Genomic DNA, 10,780 nt, shown 5'->3' with positions numbered 1-10,780 from the left:
TAAAAATTGTTTCCCAGTCAATTTCCGTTTCAGCGCTGAATGACCCCATAGGCACTACAGTAGATTCACATCAACGGTGCATCTTATGTCTAGGCCAGTCCCTCACGACGCTCCTGATTGGCTGTTGGTAAGCCAATCAAAGAACTGGAAACTCTCAGTCTCTCTCGAGAGTTCAAATAGGCAGGATGTATGTTCCACCTCTCTTGAGGGATACGTCTTTCAAGAGTATCCCTCAGGAGAGGTGAAACACATCCTGCCCAAGTGAACTCTCGAGAGACTAAGAGTTTCCAGCCCTGTGATTGGTTTACCAACAGCCAATCAGGAGTGTCGTAAGGGACTGGCCTAGACATAAGATGCACGGTTGATGTGAATCTACTGTAGCGCTTGACCTTTGGCCTAAATTCTTTATTCTGTTTTGTTCTATCCTAAAGGGAAAGTGGGAATGGCCTTTGAACAGACTTCAATGGAATTCAAGTTATTCTCTTTCCAACTGCCACGAAAACAACAAGAGGAACTTCTTTACATTATTTCAAAAGAATGATTTTTATGTACTCTAGTGAAACTAACTTTAGTCGGTGACCATCTATCTAAAGTTATTTGGTGCACTCAGTGGCCAACCTCATGTCTTCCAACTTTGACACAAAGCTGCTAATTTGACTTGAACGTCAGTGTCATCGTTGTTTATTGAAAGCGCACATTGGATTTTGTTGACCACCTAACAGGTCCCTCCCAGTTGCGTCCTTAGCTGTCAGACTAAATCGTTCCAGGATTAACCCTGCATCGTTCAAACTCCAGGGAAGGCGCTGACAATGTATGGAAAGTTAATGATGACCCCTGTTTATGATGAGAGAAACGTGGGGTTTGATGAAATTTTGGAGGAATCCAGGGAAAGGTTCTTCAAAATTATTGACCATCAGTTCTTTTCCCGGCAATGTTGCATTTCATTACTTTCACCGTCTCTAAATACTCTCCAAGATCATTGTTTAAGGCCTCAGCTGCTTGAATCTGCACCCTGCCAAGCTGCATTGTGCTAGATCAGTATTTCCTGCAACGGGAATTTTTTGCATTTTGAGCAATCTGGAGTTTTAGGCTACCATGATATAACGGGTCACATCATAACAGCTATCCAGTTATTCATTTCAGTGCTGTTGCAAAGCTTCCAAAATAGCGCCAAAGGAAATAGAACGCATGAAATGTACGTCTACATATATGCTGGCGACACAAGTTTGACATGGTAACTGCCTTGTTCCTCAATGGCCATGTGAAATACAGCTAATTTCCTGTGGTAGGAAATTATCTTTGAATTGATAAGGAGAGCGTTGCTCGTGCTATTCCAGTGTAGGATTATGAGCGATGGCCAGAGCTTTTTAAAGGTCTCTGACCGTATAAAATGTGACATCCACCTACATCTGTTATGGTACCCTATACTACACATTGAAATATATGTGAGGGAGACTTTTAATGCTAGGTGATTGTGGACCAAATGGAATCTAATAAACTGCCTCAATAAGCATTTTCATTACAGTAAGATAGTAAAAAATCACTCGCAATATCAAACTTCACAGCTTTGGAAAGTCATTAGTAGTATTAAGAAATGATTGCACCAAAACTAACTTGAGTCTCATCTCTTTGGTATTAAGTGCAGTACTACCCATGCAGTAAATGTTAAAATATCCACATCGCTATTATTTTATGCAGACATCAGTTTTAGCGAGGAAGAGTTCTTTGCCTAAAAGAGAAATGTGACTAATTGAATGTCTGTAATGCCATCGTCATATACCATAACCTCTTCCACCTCAATGTGAAACACTCTGGCCTCTTTCATGCGAGGTGAACTCATTGCATTTCCAGACCTCTTTGTATTTAATTGTTTATATATTTATGTATTTTGTTTTTAGATGCTACACTTATTCAGTAAACAAAACTATAATGTATGTGTTTGTGAACGAAAGAGTCGTAATCTTCTGTAATATGAGTCTCTTGACGTTTTTTTTAACCTGGAAATCCAATACTACGTTTTATGTTTGTATGTATACAGGCTGAGCAGACCATGAGGCCTTTTGAGGAGTGGTCGATAAATAAATCTCGCTCATGCTCAGTTGGTAGCGTTTTGCTTTTCATTACAGAGTCCTAGACTAGGTCCTGCTGTGAGGTAAAATTCTCTCTTTTTTTATTGCTCATGTGATAATGTGTTCATTTCTGACAAATTTCGTGTTTTTAGGAGTAAAAAATGGTGTGAACACATGCGAGAGAAAGGCCTCCAGGACTTGTGTCAGTTCAAAACGAGAGTGCAACGGTGTCATCAAAAGAAAGTTCATTTGTGACGGGAACGATATATGTTGCGCACAGAAACGTAAGTATAGTGTTGGTCACTGTTTTTACTTTTAAATCGCATTTTTTAAAGGAAGGAGTAAGTATATATTTGAGTCCAAATTAATTCGAAGCTTTTTCTATGGCCACTGAAAACAAATAGAGAAAAAATTGTAGCATTTTTGGGAGATTTGTGGGATGTTTTAGGTCAGGAGTTCTCAAAGTGGTCGATATCGACCCGCAGGGATCAATATGATCATCAAAGAGGTCTATGAATAGTCAGGGGGTCAAAAGAGGGTCGATGAATAACTAACGTGTCGGAGAATTAAGTTGCATATGCTCGTACATCTAAAGTTTCAAACATATTTTCTTACTAGGTGTTACTTTTTTTTATCATACTGAATGTCAAGTACTAAACTAATACTGCTCTAATTGATTCTGACATTGTTTTTTTTCCTTTCTTTTTTTTTTGAGCTAGTCTAGGGGGTCGATAGGAAATTTGAAACTTCATAAGGGGGTCGAGGAGTTCAAAAGTATGAGAACCCTATTTTAGGTCTTAGTCATCCTAAAATGTGAAGCCAGCATTGAACTGCAAATCGTGGCCCGCCCCAAACTTGTAAATTGAGCTGCGAACAACTACTCCATCAAAATCTCTAGCCCTCTGTAGAATGGTTATTAAAATAACATTGTCATGAATGTACATTCCAAATATCCTTTTCATCAGCGATGATCCTCTGCGGCAGAAAGTACTGTTATGAAATCTCTACATGACGGTTGTTAGATTTCTTCTTTCTCAAACATTCATGTTAATTATTAAAAGAAAAATAATCTCCAGCTGAGCTTTTAAAGCAAAAGTAAAGGTGCTTTCTTGCGGACACCTCCACACTCTGCAGGCAATTTAGCTGCTTTCATTTAGCTTTGAAAAGTTTATTTTTATTGTAGCCTCTGCACAGGTCTGCTGAAACTTAAATTTGCTAGCAGCAAAACGTGGACAACTGCAGTTGACAAATTTAAGGAACTTTATTGGCACAATTTGGAACTGATGGATATATTCATTTATGCACATAACCCTCAGTTTGCTCAGAAGACTGATAAAGTCCACCAAAGGCCTCTTTGAGATTTTGTGATGGGACGACATGGAATTATGGTTGGAGTCACACTTATGATTTACTATTTTGCTCTGATCTCTGGTAGAAGAAAGGAATTAGGCAATGAAGTATGGATTAATTCTCTTATTTTCATGTAGACTTGGGGAATGAGTAAAGAAACAATTAGAAGTATAAGATTTTTACCATTCGATAACTAGGAAAACATCACTTGGTGGCGAGTAATCTGTACTGGGATGGTTTATCTGTTTAAGATGGTTCAAGTACATATAATGATTAGCAGTTAAATTGGGGAAGGTAGCAATTAAATTGGGAAAATATTTGCCTTCAGATGCTTTGTGGATTTCAGGGAATAGTGCTAAATTAACAGTGAGAAAATGATACAACAGACAGTAAAGAATTATTGAAGAGGAAGGTGAGAATACATTTAAAATAATTTGAAAAACTGTAAAATCCCCAGAGAAGAGTTGATACAAAGAATCTATGTTAGTATGGGATTACCTTATACTTTCAGATGATCATTTGATCTGGAATCTAAAGCAATATTGCAAAGGCTAATAAAAGAGCTTAAAAAGAATTCACATCGGAGATAATGGCAGTTGCTATTAAAATACAAAATAAGAATTGCTCTGACTTTTACTCTGTAGAGAGCCTTGAAAGTTGAAGGAATTAACTCTGTAGTGAGCCTTTAAAATTGTAGGAATTAACTCTGTAGTGAGCCTTTAGAATTGTAGGAATTAACTCTGTAGTGAGCCTTTAAAGTTGTAGGAATTAACAAGTTACCAGAATGCTGTCAATACTAAACATTGTTTGCTAAACAGACAATCTTGTAAAAAAATAAAACTCTTATAAAAAAAGAATTAACTGAAAGAAAGATGGAGTTCAAAATTTTAGTTGTCGTAAGGAAGATTGAAAAGTCATTCAGAACAAAATAAAAAAAAAAAATTCCTTGTGTTGAATCATTGCATTATTCCATATTAGTTGAAAGACTACAGCCACCCACCCCACCGGCCTCCCCCCCACAAAAAAAAAACTAAATGTACAGTGAGTCAATTCTATCTCTTATTTTATCTTGCAAATCGCAGCAACAACGATGGCACCGCGAGGATTATCAGGCAATGATGTGAAACCCAAGAAACCGAAGCCACAAGATTCAGATTCAGACGATCTCGGAAACAACGAGGGAAGAAAGCCGACGGCTTTGTCCAAGCCTGGACCCAGACAGGCAGTACCTCCAAGTAAATATTGCACTTCTCTCGTTATTTCTGGGAAAGATAAAATTCGTATATATTGACAACAAGTAGCATACGTACATTCATATATGAATATGTATAGATCTGTGGGTGCACTTCCACTGTATCACACTTTTATCACCATATACTTACTTTATATTCCCTCCACTGGCCAGTGGAATAAGGCTGATACAGTTCCTCTCCACCTGTCTCTATCCTGAGCCATTTCCCTCGCTTCATCTAGGTTCTGGATTTCTTCTTCAAAATCTCTGACAATTATGTCTATCCACCTCGTTCTTGGCCTTCCCAGCGGTCTTCTTCCTATTTGTACTGCTCTCAGTGCTCTCCTGGGGTCTCTATCCCAGCCATTCTCTCAACGTGTCCAAACTGATCACCATATACCATATTCTATTTTCTATACAAACTCCATTTCCGTGGTAGAGGGTTTTGGTTTTTGCCCTGGTGGAAAATGGTATTACGGATCAAGTGATTTCAGTTTTACTAAAATTCGATTATTTTTTTAATTCTGTAGACAGTGGTAGCCACAGAAAATTCAACTATTTGAAAAAATAAAGTCAACAGTAATATATATATGTAGTATATTGCTAAATACAACTTTTTCCTGACAGTATAATTCAGTGGTTCGACCAATGCAGTTATGAAAAATTTAAATGGTTTTTGCTAGACGAGACTTAACTTCATGAATTCCTTCTTTCAGTCATCTGCCCACCAACGAAGAAATGCACTAAAAAGCAAGGAATATGCCAACTAAAGTCCGATCCCTGCCCTAACCCAATCCCGAAGCTCTGCAAAGGAAAGAAGTGTGTCTGCTGCGTTCCTACTCGTAAGTCAAATCCTTCGAAGTGGTAGTAGTAGTAGTAGTAGTAGTAGTAGTAGCGCTTGTTATAGGGATACACTTTGCATCGGCTCCTACATTAGCCATACACGCGGTGAAACGCGAACAGGTCTTATGACATTTATCAACTTTTGGCCGATCTCTGCACAAAGCAGATATAATAATACTAATAAGAAGGGAGGTCGCTTGACGTCATAAAGCCAGTAAATTAATCTGTCTATACTAGCTAACTTGTTGCGGAGTTTAACGTCGTAATTCTCTGAGAGAAGAAATAAAAGGAAAAGCGCGCAGACATGATGCCGCCTTTGGTTAAATATGGCAGGGAATCTTATTCTTCCATTTCGTACCCTTACTCAATTATTTGATTTCTTCCTAACGAATAAAAACAGACTACAGGATTAGAAGGCGCTGTTGCTGGAACACTGAAAATAGTTTTAACACACACACACACACACACACACACACATATATATATATATATATATATATATATATATATATATATATGTATATATATAAATTTCTGACTCACATCAGGATCGAACCCAGTTCTTTCAATTGCAAGAAGAGACCGCTGCAACCAGGCCACACAAGTCATAAAAGAAGCATCTTTTACGACTCGTGTGGCCTGATTGGCACCGGTTTCGTCATTCAATTGAAAGAACTGGGTTCGATCCTGATGTGAGTCAGAAATTTATACACACATATATACTATATATATATACATATATATATATATATATATATATATATATATATATATATATATGGATATATATGTGTGTGTGTGTGTGTGTGTGTGTGTGTGTGTGTGTTGGTGTGTGTGTGTGTTAAAACTATTTTCAGTGTTCCAGCAACTGCGCCCTCTATTCCTGTAGTCTGTTTTTATTCGTTAGGAAAAGAAATCAAATAATTGAGTAAGGGTATATATATATATATGTGTGTGTCTATATATATATATATATATATATATATATATATATATATATATATATATATATATGCGTATGTGTGTATGTATTATATAAATGTATTATATAGTTATATATTATAATATTATAATATATATATTATATATATAATGTTACCCGCATATTATATAATAATATATATGTATATATATTATATATATATATATATATATATTAAATATAATATATATAATATATATGTACACGGCATATATATATATATATATACTAATATATATTATATGTATGGTGTATGTATATTATATACGTGTGTGTATGTATGTATTATATTTAGTGTGAACTTGAAAATATCGAATATACTACGAAAGTACTTGTTCCAAGTCCCTGATTCACTTATCTTTCTATCGTGGATTTAAGGATATTCTCAAATACGTGTTCATTCATGCTACATTGGATATATAATGTATATATATATATATATATATATATATATATATATATATATATATATATATATATATTATATACATACACCATATAATATACTGGTCACTTCTTACCCGATATGTATCGTCGAAAAAAATACTGCAATAATAAATACTTCTGCTGTGTCACGAGTTCAGTTTTCCGTATGATGTAGAAGAGAGTTTTGTAGGCTGTGATAATATTTTAAGGCGTTATTTCTTGGCGGGATTGCTCAGTGGTTAGACCAGTGCAGTTATGGACAGTTGAAATGGTAGCTGTGAGTCATAAGAAAATGAATGCCTTCTCTTTCAGAGCCTTCCACCTGCCAACAAACGAAGAAATGCACCAAAAAGAAAGGAACATGCCAATTAAGCTCCGCCCCCTGCAATGGAAAAAGAAAGAAGCTTTGCAAAGGAAAGAAGTGTGTCTGCTGCATTCGTAAGTCAAATCCTTCGAAGTAGTAGTAGTAGTTTTTGTAGGGATACCCTTTGCATCGGCTCCTACATTTACCATACACGTGATGAAACGCGAACAGGTTTTATGACATTTTTCAACTTTTGGCCGATCTCTGCACAACGCAGATATGATAATAATGCTAATAAGAAGTGAGGTCACTTCTTCATAAAGCCAGTAAAGTAATCCGTCGATACTTGTTGCGAAGTTCAACATCATGATTCTCCGAGAAGAAAGGAAAAGCGCACAAGCCCTTTGCCGCCTTTGGTTGAATATGGCAGCAAATCTTCTCGGGTTCCTACAACCAATTTTCCCACTATTTCGTAGCCTTGCTCAGTTATTTTATTTTTTCCCCTAACCGATTAAAAAAAAAACAGGAATTGGGGTGTGGTTGCTTGAACTATTAAAATAGTTTTAAAGGATATATACTTTATATATATCTATATATATAGTATATATATATATATATATATATATATATATATATATATATATATATTTATATATATATATATATATATATATATATATATTATATATTAATATATATATATATATATATATATATATATATATATATATAATCTACAAGTCACTGTTATAAAAAAGCAATTTAAATGCATATATATATATATATATATATATATATATATATATATATATATTATATATATATGTATATATATATATATATATATATATATATATATATATATATATATATATATATATATATATATATATATATATATATATATATATATATATATATATATATATATATATATATCACTAGTCACTATGTTGTAAAAAAGCAATTTAAATTATTAATATATATATTATATAATCAACTGGTCACCTCTTACCAGATACGTAATGTATTCATAATAGCCACAGTGCCCTGTTAACTTCGCAAATTCTTCACACTAAAATTTGGATGCGTCTCTTACTACTACAAAGCCTTAGATCCAAATGCAAGAAACCCGCATCCAGAGTATCAGACAGAAGTCCCGTTGCCGACCTGTATCCGAAAAGTATGAGGTATTTCGAGAAGTTAGGCAGGCAATGTGGCTTTCATAGTATAGATATGTTTTTATTTTCTTCGGCTAAGGGCAAAGGTGATACAGATAGCAGTAAGAATGACTGAGTATGACACACTTTGCCCTCCAAGGAAAGTTTCAGGGTATGAAGAGGTAACCAAATAACCAACAAGGGAAGAGCAGTGTGGATTTAGACAAATGATAGGATGTGTGATTTAAGCGACTCGTATGAAACAATTACGTGAGAAGTTTGACAAGAGAGGTTGAAAAGCTGTAAGTGGTGTACTGGGTCTTATAGAAACTTCTGATAATACAGAAATAGATGCAACCTACAGCATGTAGGTCTTTATTTGTTGAGATGAATTAATATCTTCTAAGATTAAAATGAAGCATATAGAGTTTGTTGATGGGAAGTGACTGGTTAAGTGTAAAAGTGGGTATAAGCTAAGAGTATTGTGTTTTCATAACTGTTTAATGTTTATGGATGGAGGAAAGCCTGAAGTCTGACAAGGAGCAAGAGCTATGGGTGTAAAATTATGGGCTAAGTAAGCAGACGTAAACGATGGGTGGTTAGAGTGAACTTTGCTAATGACAACTTAACTGGTGATACTGAGAGAAGCTGCCTACTCTGGTGAAAGAAATTGAGAATCTCTGTAAGAGAAAATAAAGTGAATGAAAGCAAAGGAAAGGTCATGAAAGGAAATAAAATCCAGAAATGTGGAACAATGAATGGGTTTTTTTGGATTATGGAAGGGTAGTAGCAAAATATATGTGAAACTAAGTTTAATGGATGCTGACAACTTACTGATACAAGAGCACCCCCAACATTTTAAAGGATTGGTAATTCTTCTACTTGTTTCAGTTTTACATATTATGACTGTTTTTACTATCATAATACACACACATTCTTGATTAACTAACATTGACGGCCATTCCTATGGGATTTTCCACACCGGAAATAAAAAAAAGACAAGATGTTTGACATTTGGCAGAAGCATATCTAAGTGAGCTCTTCCCATTCAACAGCCAAACCCACAACGTCTGCGCCAGTTACAACTACGAGAGCACCAATCACCGCAGAGTCTCCAACAACAACAATAACAATGAAGCCTCCGACAACCCCCACACAGGCTCCGACAACAACTGCAGCACCTCCAACAGCCACTACACAGGCTCCAGCAACAACTGCAGCACCTCCAACAACTGCAGCACCTCCAACAACTGCAGCACCCCCGACAACTGCAGCACCTCCAACAACTGCAGCACCTCCAACAACTGCAGCACCTCCACCTCCATCAGCTGCAGCGCCTCCAACAACTGCAGCACCTCCACCTCCATCAGCTGCAGCGCCTCCAACAACTGCAGCACCTCCACCTCCATCAGCTGCAGCGCCTCCAACAACTGCAGCACCTCCACCTCCATCAGCTGCAGCACCTCCAACAACTGCAGCGCCTCCACCTCCAACAGCAGCAGCGCCTCCAACAACTGCAGCGCCCCCTCCCGGTCGATAAGCCTGTACAACCCCCAATTGCAGCGTCTTCTGGACATCCATGGCAAAATGAGAATCGTTCACTTGCTCTTTTCTGATAGCCAGTTTTTTTTATGACTTGATAATAAAAAGGCTTTGACTTGTTTGGCTGTTATATCTCAAGAGCTACATTATATTAAAAAACTTTTGGATTCTGTTATCAAGACAATAAAATCTATGCAATGTAATAACTTGTTTTTAGGCACCTTTTACTAGACCACAAGTTCATTTTAAATTGGTTTGTTCAGTGTAGTACATTAATAACAGGTGTTTGATTGTTGTGGGTGGATACTTTAACCCTTTGCTGCTGGTCTTGTTCTTTTATGAGCTATGTTAGTAATTATTCTGCATTATGTATTCGTTCACAAAAAATCCAAATTCTGTATCCAACTTATCTGACAGAGCGTATAAAACCCCATTTATATGGCCAGGTAAATCAACTTGCAGCAGCTTCTGTTTCACCCAAAGTGTTCCTTACATACCTGTCATTTCTAAAATAGATTAGTTATTGTTTTCCAGCATGCATAGGTGACGTTTGATGTTTAGGGACAGCTGAGGTTAAATTGTTCATCAGAAACTATTCTTTGATCTAATAAATTATTCTCGCATATATGGTATGACCCCAAAACTAAAATTGACTACAAATTAGTGCCATACTCTTATGAAGTTTTTAGTAAGCTTTATTTATGAACTTGCTATCAGTTAGTATGGTTTGTTAACTCTAATACTGTTTCTCTGAGTGTACAACTGGGGAACATACAGTGAAAATAATTTTGTGGCTCATATTTTGCTCTCAGGGATTATCTTGAGCCAGTAGAGTATAGCAGTGAGGTCACTACTGCTATCCAATACAGGGAC

The 10,780-nt window shown here is 36.2% G+C and overlaps 1 protein-coding gene across 2 annotated transcripts in view; it reads left to right on the top strand.

Moving 5' to 3' along the window:
• LOC135202325 (mucin-7-like) overlaps nt 1-10,113 on the top strand; it is a 14,117-nt gene extending 4,004 nt beyond the window's left edge. The window contains exons 3-7 of one of the 2 annotated variants that reach the window (XM_064231671.1): nt 2,222-2,353; nt 4,502-4,654; nt 5,367-5,492; nt 7,214-7,339; nt 9,421-10,113. In XM_064231671.1, the coding sequence (XP_064087741.1) occupies nt 2,222-2,353; nt 4,502-4,654; nt 5,367-5,492; nt 7,214-7,339; nt 9,421-9,905 (1,022 nt within the window). In that variant the 3' untranslated portion in view covers nt 9,906-10,113. The remainder of the gene's footprint in view (nt 1-2,221; nt 2,354-4,501; nt 4,655-5,366; nt 5,493-7,213; nt 7,340-9,420) is intronic. The other variant, XM_064231672.1, reaches the window with a different exon arrangement.
• Nucleotides 10,114-10,780: the final 667 nt, after the last annotated feature.

The sequence above is a fragment of the Macrobrachium nipponense genome, chromosome 30 (assembly GCF_015104395.2).
Source record: "Macrobrachium nipponense isolate FS-2020 chromosome 30, ASM1510439v2, whole genome shotgun sequence".
Taxonomy (NCBI): domain Eukaryota; kingdom Metazoa; phylum Arthropoda; class Malacostraca; order Decapoda; family Palaemonidae; genus Macrobrachium; species Macrobrachium nipponense.
The sequence above is the reverse complement of the archived record's forward strand: the minus strand, read 5'-3'. Positions and strand labels throughout refer to the sequence as shown.